Source organism: Scatophagus argus, chromosome 9 (genome assembly GCF_020382885.2).
Source record: "Scatophagus argus isolate fScaArg1 chromosome 9, fScaArg1.pri, whole genome shotgun sequence".
Lineage (NCBI taxonomy): Eukaryota > Metazoa > Chordata > Actinopteri > Scatophagidae > Scatophagus > Scatophagus argus.
This window is the reverse complement of record NC_058501.1, coordinates 13,029,835-13,048,340: the sequence shown is the minus strand read 5'-3', so window position 1 is coordinate 13,048,340 and position 18,506 is coordinate 13,029,835. Positions and strand designations below refer to the sequence as shown.

The 18,506-nt window shown below is 38.6% G+C and overlaps 3 protein-coding genes across 5 annotated transcripts; 2 read left to right on the top strand and 1 right to left on the bottom strand.

Annotated features, from left to right (window-relative positions):
• Positions 1-536: 536 nt before the first annotated feature.
• hcst (hematopoietic cell signal transducer) lies at positions 537-3,392 on the bottom strand. Its single transcript, XM_046400805.1, has 5 exons — positions 3,320-3,392; positions 2,816-2,881; positions 2,599-2,619; positions 2,282-2,416; positions 537-1,921 (listed from the first exon to the last, which is right to left on the bottom strand). Exons 2-5 carry the CDS (start codon positions 2,862-2,864, stop codon positions 1,878-1,880), a joined length of 249 nt encoding a protein of 82 aa, XP_046256761.1. The 5' UTR covers positions 2,865-2,881; positions 3,320-3,392; the 3' UTR covers positions 537-1,877.
• A 3,064-nt stretch (positions 3,393-6,456) lies between these two features.
• Positions 6,457-9,060, top strand: LOC124064993 (putative surface protein SACOL0050). 2 transcript variants are annotated; one of them, XM_046399968.1, is made up of 4 exons: positions 6,457-6,771; positions 7,307-7,366; positions 7,780-7,824; positions 8,157-9,060. In XM_046399968.1, exons 2-4 carry the CDS (start codon positions 7,312-7,314, stop codon positions 8,852-8,854), a joined length of 798 nt encoding a protein of 265 aa, XP_046255924.1. In that variant the 5' UTR covers positions 6,457-6,771; positions 7,307-7,311; the 3' UTR covers positions 8,855-9,060. The 2 variants fall into 2 exon arrangements, with proteins under 2 accessions (XP_046255924.1, XP_046255925.1); XM_046399969.1 differs by lacking the exon at positions 6,457-6,771 and having other exon boundaries at positions 7,205-7,366.
• A 1,530-nt stretch (positions 9,061-10,590) lies between these two features.
• LOC124064958 (NF-kappa-B inhibitor delta) lies at positions 10,591-17,370 on the top strand. Of its 2 annotated transcripts, none has more exons than XM_046399896.1 (12): positions 10,591-10,828; positions 13,377-13,513; positions 13,618-13,651; positions 14,266-14,459; positions 14,551-14,732; positions 15,219-15,324; positions 15,418-15,564; positions 15,664-15,715; positions 15,840-15,997; positions 16,338-16,454; positions 16,594-16,758; positions 16,866-17,370. In XM_046399896.1, exons 1-12 carry the CDS (start codon positions 10,813-10,815, stop codon positions 16,935-16,937), a joined length of 1,380 nt encoding a protein of 459 aa, XP_046255852.1. In that variant the 5' UTR covers positions 10,591-10,812; the 3' UTR covers positions 16,938-17,370. The 2 variants fall into 2 exon arrangements, with proteins under 2 accessions (XP_046255852.1, XP_046255854.1); XM_046399898.1 differs by having other exon boundaries at positions 10,593-10,828; positions 13,621-13,651.
• The last annotated feature ends 1,136 nt before the right edge of the window (positions 17,371-18,506 follow it).

Here is an 18,506-nt window from a genome sequence, read left to right as displayed (position 1 = left end):
CTGCTTTTGTCAGTGTGACCTTTATATTGCATGTTTTAATACAAATGACGAAATATTTGAAATGAGGAACACGCAAAAATGTGGCATATATGGATAAAATGTGTGAACACAGCATTCATAGAAAGCACCAACAACAATTACCAAGTTTATTAATGAAGCAAAGTGCTGCAATTAGAAGTTTAAAACCTACTGGACAAGAAATATAACGTTACTGAATAATACATAGAACATTTCTTATAAAATTAACAATAAAAGTTATAGACAATTAAAAAGAAGCACTTTTAACAAACTTGAGTTTTTCAGTTGCTCCAAAAGCTACTGGAGATGTCTCAACAGCAACTGCAGCATCATTTGCTCATACATCATACAAACCACAAATGAGGACAACGTTTGGGATGCCAAGTTCTAACAAATCTTTTTATTTGACAAAACAAAACAAAACAGAAAAGAAAAATTACAAATGACATAATTATTTAGTCAGAAACCCACGAGCTTTAATGAATTCCTTGCACATTGATGCATAAGCCACATTTTTCATAACCTGCCAATGCAAATGATGTTCTTATTAATATCTAAAGAATATTAATAAAGAATTAGTGGGAGTTAACAAGTTAAGAAAATGTGTTCAGTATCATTCATAAAACCAAACTGGTTAGGTTCGATTGCTGGATTTCACAGTAAACTGTGGGTGTCTTTCGCAAAAGATGAAAGAAAGTGATAAAGTGATACACTCCACAGTTTATAGGGACTGATGATAAGAGAAAGGAAATATATATTTATTTTTAAATAGGAACTCAAATTGTATTAACCAACTTGAACTCAAGGAAAATTTCTCATGCACAACCTTCCTAAAACAAAGTCCCATATTTTATGAAGGCAAGAAGAGAAAATTTAGCTATAAATCAATCCAATACCCTGACTGGCATCTCAGACAAAAAAGGTCAGTCTGGATTATCCGTTCAATACTGCTTTCACTGCATAAACAGCCTACCTTCAGTTAGAGATGAAACGACACTGTGCACCGAGCAGGTAAATCAGATATCACAGACACGTGGTCTTTATCAACGGGTATTGTTTGACATAACGACAGCAGACACAGTCACCACAGCACACAACTGCCCTAATCTAACCAGATCTCCTGTGGGAGTCAGCGCTTTGCACAACTCTTGCACAGCATGATAACATAGATCAGAAGATGTATTTCTAAGGAAAAGCTTTATAATCTTATAGACATAGAGAACAAGGACGTGGACAAACCAAGCTAACACAGAAGCACATTTGATTAAAAATAGCATTTATTCACCACTGAAAAACTGATTTGTTTTATTTATTAATGTGCTGAATACTCTTTGTCACCATTTCTCTTTCTACGCTGTCCACTCAGTGGTTTGTCAGAGAGACACTGGAAAATCACAAAGTCACTAAAAAAACACACCCCAGGACTTGTTAAAATACAGTATGGACATTTTGCCACCAAAATTCACCTATAGAGGGTGCTGTATGATATGCTTACAGGGAGGTTGGTGACTTTGATTTACTCACTTCAGTTTTCCTTTTAACAACCTGGCACAATCCTTATTTATTATTAGATTTTACAAAATAGTCACAGGCAGAGATATAAAGAGCACAAACACACATTGTGACTAAATGTTAAAGGCTCTTTATAAGGTTTTCCTAAGCTTTAACTGAGTTTTTCTTTTCTTAGGTAGTTTTTAGGAAGGGTTATGCCTGTGTTTGTTGTATGAAACTGAGCAGAAATTTAAGGTGCAAGACACTTGTACAGATACTTGTACATTTAGTTAATCTTTTATGACATGGTGTATTATATTTATGAAGAGGCAGGAGCTAAAGTTAACATGTAAAGCACCGGCTGTAGATTAGGTCTTGCAGTTGGCCCGGACATTCATATACACTTTGTTAGCTGTGAAGAGATGAGACACAAAAAGAGACAGAATTTGTTATTTGAACAGAGAATACGTTAAGATATATCACAAGTACTCATGGCAGGGATACAGGAGTAATTAAAAATAAAAAGACACAGGCCAAAAAGTTTTAGAAATGTGAACAAAAGTAGAGCAGCTTCACAAATAAAATACATAGGCCATATTAAAACATGACTATGAAAAGCCATGAGTAGTTCTGAAAGACCTTTCACACACTGATATCTAGTACTGCGTACTGGTCCCTGACAAACCATGTAATCTACAGTAAATTTAACGCAACACACATTGCAGATAGAAACACTACAAAAATATGATTCATTTTAGCTCCACTGCCTCACCATTTTCTATCTTCTGACGCCGAAAGCTTGCACATCGGTAGGTCACAATGACAATGATAAGGGTCAGCAATATGTCTGCACAAATGATGCCTGCTATTGTCCCTGGCTCAATCCTGTAACAAGACACAGTGCTGTCTGACAAAGACAGGCAGACAGTTAGTACAGGCAGAAAAGAAGTGGGAGGTTGTGTGTCTGACTGGAAAAAATGATTCATAAGGTGTAGTCTAGCCCTAAATTTGTGCTGTTTCTTTTTCTAAATGATAACATCCATTAAAAACTGAACTATAAAGTTTGTGTGTGTTCTCTTTTTGCTGTACCTGAAAGCACCACAGCCAGGTCTTGGAGAAGGAAAAGAAAACAAACATTAGCACATGATTGTTTTTTTTGTTTTTTTGCATGCTAGCAATGGCATGCAGCAACACATTAGTCGGTTATGTTTCCGTTGTGCAAGAGTTTGTGGTTGCATTTTCCTGTGTAAGACCACCTTTGAATATACGAGTTCAAGAGAGAAGAAAGCTGTTAAAATGTACTCACTGCAAAGAAAAAATGTGACTAAAAAATATCGGTTATGTGCCACTGCCATGTTTGTCGACCCAGTTTCTGAAAGACAAAAAGAGGTCAAACTCAAAAATGCAGAACTGCATTCAACAAACATAAACACATTGTGTTATAACTTCACATCTTTTGAGTTTAAAGTTAAATCACTTGTTTGAAGCAGTGGGGGTTGACCTTTTTTATTTGCAGTACTGAACAAATTACACTCTACAACAGTGAGTCACAATGTGCTGTGTAGGTATTAGACAAAAAAGAGATTAAAAGAAAATCATGAAAATTTATTGCGTTCTGTCAAGTGCATTTTATGTTACAAATTAACTATTCATAGTTGTATGAAACAAACTTTTCCTCATGTATTCTGGTTGTATATCTCCAGTCTAAAACTACATACAAAACTGAACTATGATGTGACTTCGACAGATGTTAAATGACTAGAAACTGAGATGAGGAAGAGAAAGTCAGTGTGAGTCAAGGTTCTCATACCTGTTGTGTATGGGTTGATCTGCCGTCTGGAATCCAAACGATGATGTGACTCTAGTTTCCCATTAGTTTTCAGTTTTGAGAGCTGACGTCAAATTTTCTTCCTTCCTCTGCAGGGCGGAAATTCTGCCTTGCTATTTGTGTCTTACCTCAATGTGGCTTTTCAATTTCATAACGGCAGATATTATTTGCCTAATTACTAACCCTAATTACTAATGGTTTGAACAGTAAAGGAGAGGGCACATGTTGTGATAGAACAGAGCAGAATACATTTAAATGTCACTGAGATGCTTGTCTTTGACTTTGCCCTCCACTTCCAAAATAACTCAAAAGAACATGCAAAAGTTTGAACTCAGAGCGGACAATACAAGCTGCTTCAGGGCTGCCCAGCATTTCTTATAGATCATGTGTAGAGTTACACTTGATGTGTTACATGTGTTACACTTGATGTAAAACTGTAGAAGTGTGTGGGTTGTCTAAATGCCATCTCCAGTTTCTTGATTCTTCTGACTCTTTACTTATACACACTCAAGGATTCATACTTTAATTGAAAATATTTTTACACAACAATTTTGTCTCAGTAGCTTCACCTCCTAGACACTCAAACTGTCAACCTGCCTGCTTGAAAACCATAAGTGTTGCCAATTTAGAGACGAGACAATTTAGCCTGCATTTTTAGTCATCAGCAGATGGCGCTGTGGGGCTACTTTTAAAAAGCATGCATCATGATTGGTCCTTTTGAAATTTAAAATGCAATCCACAGGTTTACTGCACTTTTGTTATTCATCATACCTCTGTTTAATTCAAATACCGCTTCTTTCTTTGGACCAAACTCTGATTCCAATAAACAGAAAGGCCATTCTCATCTTAAAATAGTGTAGGTTAAATCAGGGAAAAACTATATGAACTGTGTAATACCTAAATAGTGTTTGCATTGTCCATGAATTCAAAACAAAAGTAGGTATCCAGTACGCCCATATAGAGACACAGTAGCTTACATGTGGTACATAAGTGAAGACATTCCCTCTGAAGGTATTCAGAGGGACACTGTGTTCAAATTCACAAGAGAATAAAATTAAAAAGCAGCCAGACCTGTAACCCTACACCATATGGGAAAATAGAAACCAACGCGTAACCTAGAATTTGTCCTGTATATATGTACATAAAAATAATCTGGCCACCATAACATGGTGCTATTTTCTTCTTTATTATTATTTACCTATTATTCCTCGAGTAATAATAAATCACAAAATTAATAAAAGAACTGACAGAACACCCAGTTTTACTTAACATGCTATTTTATCTGATTGTTGTTCTTCAGTTTGATCCATTTACTCTTTTATTTCACCTATTTCACTTTATTTTTTATGCTAGTTCTCCACATTTTGAATCTCTGTTCTGCTATGATGCTTAGTAATTTTGCAAGAAGATATTCATCACTTCGTTTCGATGTGATTATCTTGATGTTGGTGTTTTCTAGGTGACACAGAGTTTCCTGCAGGATTGTGTGTAAACAGGGTACCCACTATCATAAAAAGTACACTTGATCAAACACACAATCTATGAGCCATGTAAACAGAACAGCAGCCCAGCTATCAAAAATTGAAAACACTGGATTGGAAAACTTCAATCTCCAACAGAAGAAATCCAGAGGCAGTCCTAGAAAACGGCTTCAGAGGGGGGGACTGAGCAGGACGGGCAGGCGCAAGGAATGAACCTGAGCACAAAGAGATAAGTATTAGATCATAAGGAAAAATCACGAACAGAGATTGTCTCAAGGAGAGAGTCTGACACAATACCACAGAAGCTGACAGTATAAACTGGGGTTAGTGAAGCAGGAGAGTTTATAAATCCTCACAGGAGGAAGACGGCTCGGCCCAGCCCTGCTCTGGGTTGGTTCACTCACCAGAGGTGGGGAGAGAGAGAGGACAGGAGACAAAAAACACTGAGCCCTATCCTAACAGAAGGTTCTTCATTTGGTAGTCTGTCTGAGTAATAGTACACTATGTTTCTGAAGTATTAAAAGTTCAGGCACCTTTCAGAACGTTAAATAATGGAGCCCTCAGTGTCTCAAAAGATGAAATGTTTTTAATAATACACACAAGGTATTATTGAGTGCAAAAGTATAGCCTTTTTTGTCTTTTCTTGGCTACAATATATAGCTGTTAGCTTAGCCACTGGCCAAGAAAAAAAAAAAAAATCCCAGTTGATGCTTGTCACATTCTCTTCAGGGTTGGTTGTCCCATGTGCTAACATTACTGACAGTGAGTGAATGCCGTGAAGATGAGTTGAGTATTATTTTTCTTTTGTTATAAAAGGAAAAAAGGAAATTATAGAAATGATTTTCCCTGTATACATTCTCTCATTGCAAGAGGTTGTGTTAGGTTGTTGCATTTCAATGGAAAATTAACTTTTTAAACTAATTTTTAAGACTGCCTCTATTTTTTCCCTCAGGACAATGACACAAGGAAAACCAATCACAGTGTGGCTATTGATCCCATGATGGTGATGGCTGTCACAAGTGTACAAGATGTATTTGACAGCCCACATCCTTTGAATAGGCTTAAGGACAGAGAGTTCACTGCATTCGTTCACTGCATTCCCGATTCACACTTTAGGGAAACTATTAAGAACTTTTTGGGGGATTCAAAAGTAAAAAGTGCGATGATCAACCCCTTCCTCCCCGACCTGATGAGTATAAATACAATCCCAGCAGAACTTCACACAACTTGAATTGGTCTAGTCAGCAACATGACAGAAAACACATGTCAAGGTATGCTATATGTGAAATCAAACTTTAGTAGTCTAGCCAGGGTGACATATCCTTATCAATGTACGGTACTTTTTTTTTAAATTTAAGTTACTTTATTAATCCCAAACTGGGAAATTACTTCTCTGCATTTAACCCATCTGACTGAAACACACACACACACAACATGCAACATGCACTGAAACACACAGGGGCAGTGGGTTGCATCAAGCACCCAGGGATGCATATATATATTGGGGGTTAAATGCCTTGCTCAAGGGCACATCAGCCAGCTATTGGGGGGTGGGGACATTATCACTCCACCACACTCAAATTTTTCCTGCCCGTCCGGTGGGGGAATCGAACCAGCGACCTTCCGATCACAAGCCACTTCTCCAACCTCTAGGCCACGGTTGCCCCCAATATGCTCATTTCTGATGACTGATGGAATGTAACTCTTAAAAGTTCTGGAACTCCTGTGCTATGATGTCTCCTCTACATAGAACTGATGTTTCACAGTGAAAACATTCCGCTGTAGTCTCATTAGGTGTTCCTTTGATCCCCACACAACAGTTTGTACTACGATCTCGAGCAGATTCGAAGCAATCACACAACGTTTCCGACAGAGCAACTCATACGAAGTTTTGACGACACCATTCTTCCGAAATATTCATTTTTCTGCAACCAGCAGCTTCCTTGAATTCAGGTGAGTCTACAGGCCTGAACATGGCATTACTACTGACTAGTATTGAGAATGAAAATAAATGATTGCGTGAATTTCGTTCATTAGTTGACTGTTAAATTAACATTTCTGTTTCAAATCCTCTACTGATTTTGAAGTGACATTTTACTAGATGATTTTGTTAATACACTCACAACGCTGGCATTAGTTTAGTTCAAGTCACATTTCTGTGTTTGTGGGTTGACAGAGCATAGTGTTTGTCCTGGATAACTGGACTCACAAAAGGAGTGTGTCCCTGTTTCAGTTAGAAATGCAGTCACGTAAATGTGTGGCAATCAAGTAGTGGAACAGATAATTAAATTTAAATTGTCAACACAAATACATAAACTAACCTGCTAACCTATAATTATTTTTATACATACCTTAATGCACCATTTTGTTTTTTAGTTGTGGGGTGGACAATATTGTGATGGGCTGAAAACGTGAAATGTAAAACCTGAGCACAGACAGTGTGGTCATGTGAATTTAAAATAATATTTTAGCTGTTGTGTCTTTTCAGTTACAATGGACAGAGGAGATGGACCACACATCGGTGCTAACCACAATGCTCCTGACCTCGGTAGGTACCTCACTCCTCATTTCATACCAACATGCCTGATTTTTAACCCAAAAGATCCCACAGTGCAATGGTGTCAAAAACCTTTAAATGAGGAAAAAAGTTACTCTAAAAGCCCAATGTATATGTGTGTGTATACATATATATATATATATATGTAGAACTACGATCTTGGACACTACAGGGTACTTTTTCCAAGAAAACGTCAGAAATACGTTACATGTAATCCATTTGATATGTTTTATATCCCCCATCATTTTCCTATAAAGAAAAATGGGTCTGGGCTCTTATGTGTTAATGTTACAAGGTGAAGGACAGGCATGTTGTGATGTACTGAAAACATAAAATGTAAATAATGAACAAAAACAATGTGATCATGTGGATTTAAAATAGTCTTTTTGTTGTTTTGTTTTCAGTTATGCCAGACTTAGGAGACGGACCCCACATTGTCCCTAACCATGGTAGGAACTTCACTCCTCATTTCCAACAAACGTGTCTGATGTTTAAAATAAAAAGATATTGGGCAGTCATGTATAGAAGCTAGTCAAATAATGATTTCGTGCTGAATTTTAAGATCAGTCAATATCTTCAGATCACTGCTCATCAAATAAGTGCTTGTTGTTGGAGCTGCTGAGGATATAAGACACTGTGTGTAAGGTTATGAAAAGCATCCACACATTTCAAACTAAGTAACACTGATTTATTAGTAAGAGATTATTATAGAAGTGTGTGGTTACCTTTCCTGTCATTGTGTAGTAGTAATAATCAATTATTTGTCTAAATGATCTTGTAGCTGGACCAGTAAATATCCCACTGCAGGAAGTACTGCAGGCCATTGAACAAGATGAGCGACTTGACGCTGGAATGATTCACTGGCTGCAGTTTGTCTTCATCAATGGACTTGAGGACGAAGCCATTGCTTTGCTGAGGCAACTTAGGAATGAACAGGAGGGCAACAATATTGTCAACAATTTTGACAATAATGATGATGACATTGACGAACAAGCTGAAGAAGATGAAGATGACCAACAAGTTGAAGATGCTCCTGCTGAGCCTCAAGTTAACTTGGAAGTCAACCATCCTGTGGAAGCAGAAGATCCCCTGCCTGGAGGATCCAGGAGGATTGAACCTCCTGATGCCATCTCTGACAGTGACCTCGACAGTGATGCTGAGGAAGAAGAACCCTCCAGCAGCTCAGTGCCTGGAGGATCAAGGAAGCGGTCAAGAGAGGAAGATGAAGGAGATAAGACAAGCAGGAAACGATTCAGGTGCTGGAATGATGCCATCTCAGACAGTGACACTGACAGTGACACTGACAGCGACGCTGACAGCGACACTGACAGCGACACTGACAGCGACACTGACGATGAAGAACCAGTGTTAGCACACTCCTCTAACCAACTTTCTGGAGGAACCAGCAAGAGGAGAAGAGAGGAGGAGGATGATGACGACAGCAGAGGCAGCAAGCAATCCAAACGCAGACGCTATTAGACATTATAGCAAAATAAAAATATAAAATAAAAATGAAAATGAAATGTAGTGGAGTAAAGGTATGAAATGTAAAGCATAAGCATAAGTTGTATATAGTAAATTTATAAGGATAAATTTGACTCAAACTGAATGAAATATTACTCCGATAAATATAATGGAGTAAAATTTACTGTTAATTTTTCAGATTTCTACTCTATTCAGTGTTTTAATTTACCTGAATTTTATTTTACTCTATGTGATATAAATTGAAAAAAAAAACCCAAAAACAAAACTCTACTTGTCTGAAAGGTTATCTTTAAACTCAAAAAGGTCAATAAATCCAAGTATGGTATAGACAAAGTACACTCTGTCTTATATACAAAAAACAAACAAACAAACAAAAAAAACCATCAAACACTGGTGTCACTTTAAGAAAAAAAGTTTTTCAAGATAATCCACAGACCTTGTGTGAGCAGTTATATGTATGACCTATCTTCTTTTGTTAGCAAACCAAGCTAGTGAACATTATAGCTCAGCTAAGGAAGATATCGTTACTGTCTATATCCTGCACTGTCACGAGCACAAGGTTTTTGCCCATGAATAGATGCAAATTCTGCAACTCACATCAAAACAATCTAGATGGCTAGATAGCCCTACTTGTAAGAGGAAAGATACTCACATTCTGACTTTAAAAAACATGGAGACACAGTTTTCAGTTGCTTGAGAAACAGTTCCTTAAGATAGCAGATCACAATAGCCTATACAACTGAAAGGTTAGACAAATGAAACTGATAATACTAAATGAAAAGATAATAAAAATAAACCTTTATTTGGAAGAGTGTGAGAATCAGTTTCACCTGTGCAGCTGCGGTGGCTTGAGAGAGTGATTGTGTTACCAACCTCTGCCTCAGTGCTCTGTTCACGGTATAAAACACCGACCCAAATGCAGCTAAAACCTGCCCGCCTAAAAGTTAAGGTTGTTCAGAGTGCGACTGTCATGGCGGCAGAATCGAAAAGCAACAGTGAGTGCTTTTTTACCCCAACCTAGCTTACTCTGTATTTTATATTGTATTCTAATGGGGTAGCTAGTAGGAGTAACTTTAATTAAAACTACAAAATATTTAGATATGACTCAATCAGAGGAAAACAATATTGAGAATGAACAAGCTAAGATCCTGTGGGTCATCAAGATCCATCAAGATCATCAAGAAGGTAGTGGTGATAGATGTAGCAATCCCAAGCGACAGCAACATCAAGAAGAAGGAACAGGAGAAGTTCGAAAACTACCAAGGGATGAAAAGATGTGAAGGCAACAATGGTAGCTACCGGAGACCCCCAAACTGGAAGACTCCAGCAGACTCCAGGTACAACATCTGTGGTGTGGTCGTGCTGTTTTACTCCAACAGAGTTCACTCTGTATTTTCACTCAGGTCATAATTACAATACAAATTTTAGATTTTAGATATGACTCAACTGGAAGAAGAACTCTCCTGTTTTTAAGCATAAAAGTGAATAATATTTAGACTGCATACTGTTTCCATTAATAACTGAATACATTTAACTGATAATTCTTCTTCAATAACTTCAATAATTTTGAATTCAGAACTCTGACTAACACAAAGGTATTTTCACATTATGATACTTTTAATGTTACTCCTGTCCCTAATCCCTAATAATATACCTTTGTGTTTATTTGTATACTTGATAACTGTCTGTCACATTTTCTCACAGTTTTATTTACCTAATCTGTGGTTTAACATAACTGTGAATATGTGGCTTCCCCTCCCTTTGAGGGCGTGGACCACAGCTGGGGGCGGTGATGGGGAACAACGTGCTCTGTGTGTACAAGCAGTAGCGACAAGACAACAAGCCAGTCAGACTTCAGGCAACCAGAACATCACAGATCCCTCTCACGTTTCGAACAGAGTGGTGACCAAGAGGACGACCTGCTGAAGATTTCAAAGAAAACCGTTTCTGACATGCACTTTGATAAATGTGAGTATGTGTGCTTTTAATGTTATTACTGATGTTTTACATTTTCATTGACTGAAGCTTCATAATTTAAAATGTAATGATTTCACAGTAATGATGATAGCCTAAACTAGTACTTTCAGTAAAACTTTAGTAACTTCATTTTTAGACATCATTAGTCTTAACCACATTTGATAGATTTTGTCTTGACTTCAACTGGGACTTTGGTTACTAAATCTGACTGAAATGAGACTCTGTAAACTCTCGCTGTGTTTTCAAGTTAGAGAGCAATAGGTATTTTAGATTAAATGCAGTTTAGTGAGGCCGTCACGTAATCTCTTTCTCTCAGTTTTCGTTGACTGAAAGCATAATTCGGGTGAATCCAAGAGTCAGGAGATTTGGGGAAACCCTGGTGCACCTCCACCCCGTTTGCTTGTTTTCATTTCCCCTTTCGATTAATGCCAGACAAGCAAACTGTGTGACGTGACAACTTAACTTTCTTTGTTCATGCCTTCTTTCACACAGGCCTGAATGATTACATATTTTGTTGTGTCGTGTTGTTCGACCACAAAATGAGGAAACTGGCTCTGCACTGCTTCTTTCTGTCTCTGTTGAGTGAGCCAAAAGAGAAAGGTCGTCGGAATCCCCAACCTCCCACTCACATGACTCAGTGTCCAGGGGTTTCCACAACTCTTATTTGAATGCAGCTCAGAGTAGCCCAAGCAGTGCGAGGGTGTTTAGTGTAAACCCCAAATGTACATGCGTGCCAAGATGTACTCTCACTCTTGACAAGCTATTAAAAGGCATTTGCTCACTTGTAGTTTCTCTCAGCTGAGCAGAGTGTTGATGGTTGAGTAACATCTTTCATCTGGTAATTTTATTGCTGTTTAATATAGATTATGTAGTTACCTTTGACAGTATTACATCACAGGTGACTAAAGGTGGCCTTTTGTTGTAAAGATCAAATGAGTCAGGACGGAGTAACCTGTAGTAACACCTTCTGATCTGTCACTGAATTGAACTGCCTAACTGATCTCTAACTCATTAATTCTGATAAAGTAACCTTGGTGGGGTAATACCTCACAAAGGAAAACAACGAGTTATTGTTTAAGACAGGTTTTCAGCTGGAAGTGAGATCGCTGCTTCAGAGGGAGTGAAAATATGACTAACCGACAGAAGTCTAAACCCAGCAAGTCTGTGAACTCACATTTCTCTCTCACAGGCTGAATTTGCATAATGTTTTTTTAAGGAAGTACAACCTCTTTGTATTTACTCTGGTGAACAGAGCTGTCTCATCCCTGTGTGGCTTACCACAGCAGTCAACATTCACAGGATTAAAAGAGAAAGAGAGACGACAAAAGTAACATGCCACTCTTCTTCTTCTCTGCCTCCCAGACATGTAGTTGCAACAGAAAGCACAAGGCATCTACACGTGTTGAGGTGACGTGCCTGTGACACACTAAAGGCAGGAAGATGTGGTTAGCGTAATGGAGCGAGACAGGAAGATGTCATAGAAAATAAGCAGTGGCAATCTCATGTTAGATTTTCTGATGAATCTGTCTGGTTTGCATGGCCACACGATCTGTGTTCCTAATGGAGGAGGTTCCTCAGAGCTTTATCTTTGTACACCGGTTCCACAGACAGAGTGGAAATATCACTTTATCTTTCACGTATGGGGTGAAGTTTTTGAGGAAACATCCTGTGTGGTCACAACGTTTCAGCTGGAAACATTAGAATTCTGTTTTGTAATATTTCCTATTTTTCTCATTGCCTTTACCTGTTCAATGGAAATGATACTATTCATCAGAAAGGGGAAAACACATTCATAGTATAGTGGATTTGATTTTGAAGTAAAGGTGAGCAGAAACTTGCCACCATGGAGAAACTGAGCAGGCGGTGTCATCCAAGTCACAACTTTTTTATGTTATTATTCAGACCTGCATCACTTAAAATATATAACTTAAGCTTGCAACATGATAAAATTCTACATCTGTAGTATTAGTTTTATTGTCAATTTACTGCTTTAATAAAGCAAAGTCCTTCTTGGTGCGTTAAAAAGTTAATTTGTAGATATACTACAGTGAGAGTAAACAAGAAACACTTGCGGACACAAAGAAGTGATCCATACTACATTATTATCATCAACTGTGTTATTTATTTACTGCTAGGACATATTTTGTGATTGTGATTCACACAAAAAGAAAGTACTTGAAAATAATGTGGAGGGACAAACAGGTTTTGAAGTTCTGGATGAGGGACATAAAAACAAATATTCTATTTACTGATTATTTGATGAATGGGGAAATAAGTGGCAGCTATCTGCACTTCTGATAGTACCAATTAATCATTTTAGTCATTTTTTTCAATCCAAAACACTAAAAATTCTTATGGTCAAGCTTCTCCTCGTTGAGGATTTGCAGCTTTACTCTGTATGTGTTTTGAACTGTTTTGGCCAATGAAACAAGTCCTAACAGCTTGGTGTCCACACTTTGTTGATCTCCAATATCCACCACATGTGAACAAAATATATTACCAAATAGCCATTTCTGTTACCGTTATGTTTCTTTCTCAGCGCCAAAAGAGAAGCCGTGTTGCACTCTGCCCACAGTGAAGAAACTCTTGGAAGAGAAGAGAAGGCGTGAGACGTCCGCTGTGCCACCCTCCTGCTCTGCAGCCAGCACAAGTCCTGTTCCCACAACCACTGTTACAGTAAGGCAGCACCCAGAGGAGTTCACCATATCATCATCTCATCATTATTTTAATATTATCACAAAGAACCGATTGTTCATAATTTCTTTTTGTCTGTCCCCCAGCAGTTGTCAGCATCAGAAGCATTTACCTGCACAGGTAGTAGGACAACTTCCACACACTTCAGTCTGGTGATATTCTACATTTCACTTATTGTAGACAAATCCCATGAAAAGATCAAATCAACATGAAATGATGTTAATGAGCATTTTGTATATAGCTAGTGACATAGCTTATTCCACAGTGTTATATTGCTGCTCTGAGGGACATGTTCAACTGGTGCACCTAGTGTATTCTGATAAACCATTCTGCTGGTGTAAACACTCACTTTTCTCACTCACGGCACAAATCCACAGTAGAAAACAATACCCAACAAGTACACGATTTACTCCTGTTGGGGTAAAGTTTCTAAAAATTATAATGCCCAAGTGACTTGGGAAATTATTTAGTTTCTCTGGAAAAAACAACCATAAATTAAGTATTTGTGAGCAGAGTGCGACAGGCGGGGCAGCGAGGGTATTGTCGGAAAGTACTGACAAACAGGCTAGCACATTGTTGGTCTTTTCACAGGATTTCTTGATAATACCAAAAATGTAGAATAACATCAAATTTTTCCTTTAAATCAGTCAGTCTTGAGCATAATGTCAAACGGAGTATAAATATTGATGACTGAATCATCAGTGATGAATAACAGTTTGCCCTTTCCACTGTAGGTGCATCAAGCAGCTACTCAGACATGGCAGTGAGCTATGAGCAGTGGCCTCCAGCACCAGAGTCTACTCTGAATTACTACTCCAACCATCCAGGATCCAGCTATGCTGCTGCCTACAACCTTCCAATGACATCTGAATACAGCACACAGCAGCAGCAAGTCCCCGCATTTGGAGATACAATGCCTCAGACATATGTAAGAGAAATCCCTTCTGCTGGCATGTTGGTGCACAATTGTACCTCTCCTGTTGTTGGTTTAAAACTTTATCTTGGATTCCTTTGAGCAGGAGAGCCAGATGGCAGTTGCTGATCCTAGTATGGCTTCGTCTTGGTCACTTCTGGGTCCCAGCCAGTCCACGCAGTTGAGTTTTGGTTCATCGATAGATTCAACCAAGCTGGAAGAGGCCAGGATGCTGCTCAGTAACATGGACTACAGCAGAGCTACCAGGCAGGATGAAGACGGAGACACGTGAGTGCATATGAGTGAATGCATCTGTTGTTCATATGAATAAACTTGTAATATGCGAACTCTCATTTTCCTTTGTAAGATTACACTGATAAACACACACACACACACACACAAACACCCTTCTGATCTGTTAAAAAAAAAAAAAAAGATTCGGAAAATTGTACATTTTCCTTTTGGACTTTTTTAAACCTCCACTGCTGACAATGCTGTGTTGTGTGAATGCGTATAGGTATTATCCATCAGAGTTTCGTTTTCAGTCGCAACCTAAAAGTGAGAGCCATGTGTGCAGTTTGATAATCCTAGAAAGATTAAGTAAACCAAAAGATGTCAGTGAGTCAGCCTTTCATGCTCGATGATTAGAAACGCAGATAAAATGGAAAGACAAATTCAGCTGTGAAAGGGAATAGTGTGAAATTGGTTGTGGGGATTATCTCGATTTTCCAGCCTCATTTGAAACTAATTCATCATGTGCTCTTATTTTGTTAGCATCCTCCACATCTACACTGCCAAAGGGCTCAGGGAGTGTGCCTTTGCTGCTGCAGAGAGGCTGAGGGATGTAGGCAGGCTGGATGCCAAAGAACACAAGGGAAAGGTATGAAAAAGTACATATTTTTAGGTAAACGTGTTTAAAAGTTGTTGTTGTTTTTTTTTTTATAAGTGTGTGTGTGTGTGTGTGCTTGCGCAGACTGCATTACTGGTGGCAGTGACAGCAAACCAGCCAGAGATTGTACAAGATCTGCTATCACTGGGAGCGGACATCAATGCCTGCGATGTCAAAGGACAAACTGCCCTTCATCTGGCAGCCCACTATGGTTTACCTGTGGTTCTGCAGGTAGAGAAATATTACTTAAATGACTCACAAATAACACAGCAGGTCTAGAACGCTAGCTTTACAGAGCAGACCTTAATAGTGATTCTATTTTTTTTGCAGGCAATTCTGTCTAGTAGGCCTGCTGTCAACCTGGAGGCCCGCAATTTTGAAGGTAATGTAATATTTTTACCAGTTTCTGGCACACATGATTAACCAACAGGGAGGCTAGCCAGTTTTTTAGGGATAATTTAAAAACTTACATGTGTGTGTTACATGTGTCTCCTTCTTCACCTCAGGTATGACTCCTCTGCACTGTGCAGCCATTTCTCACAGCGCCACCATGAAGGCGTTGTCCGGCAGTGGGCTGCTAGATGTCAGTCTTCAGAGCAAGGCAGCGGAGAAGCTCTCCTGTGTGCAGTTGCTTCTCAGTGCCGGGGCTTCCCTGTTCAGCCAGGTACTGTGCAGCTCTCTCCCATTTCTGATGTGTCACTGAAAACTCAAAGATGAATGAATGGACAGATTAGTAATCGCTGGGGTCAGCAGTCGAGTACAGAAGCATCAAAGTCCAACATGCTAATCCCCGACCTTTCAGTTTATAGACGATTCACAGGGGAAGTGCCCAGGTTTTATCTAACCATGATGATGTCATAGTTCGAGCCATTCCCCCCTCCCCTCCCCCACTCCCTCCTTTGACTTCTCTTTCTTGTTTGACACTTAAACGTCTCAGTCTGACTTGTGGTTTTGACTGGTGGTTTCATTATGTTTTCCCATCACTTCCAATTCTTCAATTCCAGGAAATCAAAAGTAACAAGACTGTGCTGCATTTGGCTGTAAAGGAGGGGAATGTTGATCTGGTACGTTATCTGCTGAGGATTCCCCTGCAGAACATGAAAGACTTTGTCAACTTGAAAGTGAGTCCCACACTGACACTCAAAGCTGGATTTTAAACATGCATGTATTTGCGGGTTTCTGTGTATGTACACATATATACTGTATACACAGCTGACTGTACACTGTCTGAGTCATGCTGCATTTTCCCTTTCGCTATAGGCTCACGGCCACACAGCTCTACACATGGCAGCCGGTCTTCATTGTAACCCCCACCAGGAGGAGATCCTGCAGCTGCTGCTGAGCAGAGGAGCCGATCCCAGTATCCGCAACCTGGAGAACGACCAGCCAGCTCACCTGCTGCAGGGCGGCTCCCAGGGAGAGCGGGTGAGCTGCCCGTCATTTTTAACTATCAGCCACAGCCATGCTTTTTTAATCCTGTGTTCGTGGTTTTAATTGAGGGTTTCGTCCTTAATTTATATTTTCATTTCTAGCTCAAGCTCATGCTGAAGAAACGAAGCGCTTCCTCTCGTCGACGTATTGTGTCCTTGCAGGACCAGGAATGATTTGAACAACTTGTAACCCCCTTTTGGAGGGAATGAATCTTTGACATGTTGCCTCTGTTGACAAGGGGATTTATTGTAAAGTGGTTTTGGGAGCCCCTGGCTTATTTATTGGTATAGTTTGGTCTATTGATCTCTAAATATAATTCATATTGGATTAGAAAAACAAGGCTTCAGTGCATGAAGCTTAAATTACGTGCGATTTAACGTTTGTAGAAATATAGTGCTTTATTTATTTTTCTTTGTACCGGGTAAAATATTGATGTGTAGGTGAAGCATTTCATTCCAAAATGTGATATCCTCCATTGAACCTTTTCACAAAAAAAAAAAACCCCAAACAAAACAAATTGGCATGTCTAGTCCAGTTTATTTCACTTTAGAGATTCTTTGTGGATTTATTTTGGCCAAAATTGATATTTAACATTTTGAAATGAAAGTCTTTAAATGAAGAGCATTAGTACAAAAAGCTGAAGGTACAGATAGTGCTGTGGAAGGTGAATAATATTCATTTTCCTAATAGGCTACACTCCCAGTTTAATGTTGATTTCTATGAAATTGTTTGTTTGACCTCCAGGACAATGTCCCTGAAAGCTGTGGCTCTCTTGTTGAAAGCCCCCATCATGATAAGTTATCATATTGATACACTGAGTGATGGTTTTGATTTTAGTCAGCATGTGTGCTTATGATAAGACTGCATGTGTTCAAAATGAGCATAATCTATCAGATAATTTAACCTTCTTTCTGTATGCATTATAATTATGTGTATAAAACCAGGTTCATTTTATTTTCTTTGTGGAAAAAGAAACTTTACTGTGTAAAACTATTATGTATTTGAAACTGATTGTAACAGTGAATGTTCTTATCACAAAGACATTACAGGAGTAAGGGCGGTCATGAATTGTCTGACTAACTGTACATTTCAGTCATGAGTCATGAATAAAAAACACTGTACACTGTAAGAAGTTCCATCTGATTGTTTTGATGTTCAGGGCACGCCTGAACAGTCCCATCTACATTTTGGCTATATATATTAGCAGGATGGAAAATAAAACATCTCACTATAAAGCTACATCTTAACTAGTCAGGCTGGAGAAGTATTTATGTTTCAAGCCCAGTTTCCACCAACATTTACTGCTGTGACATTGACCCTTAGTCACAGGTGAAACAACGTCTGGTTTTGACTGAAATTTGAGCAATGAATACAGTTTGAGCTGTCTCTCACCTATGTGTCATCTCTGTTATTAGACACTGTAAATTCCTGTAAAGCTCAAAGGAAAGATCGGTGTTATGTCATAAACCACACAATGATATTGTTTTGTCATTTTTACATTACTTGCACTTCACATAATTTGTAAAAAATGATTTATAATTCAGATTGTTATTAGATTGCTAAAGACACTGATAAAATAATTTTGAGGAGACAAGATCTTTATTTAAAACTGTGGTCTCGTTGTTTAGGTTTTACAGCCGATTTCATTTTAATGCATTTTCTTTATAGTAAAACAGACCTCAAATCAACACTTAAATACACATTTCATCCTCTGTGTTATTTTTCAAATAATTTTCAAAGTA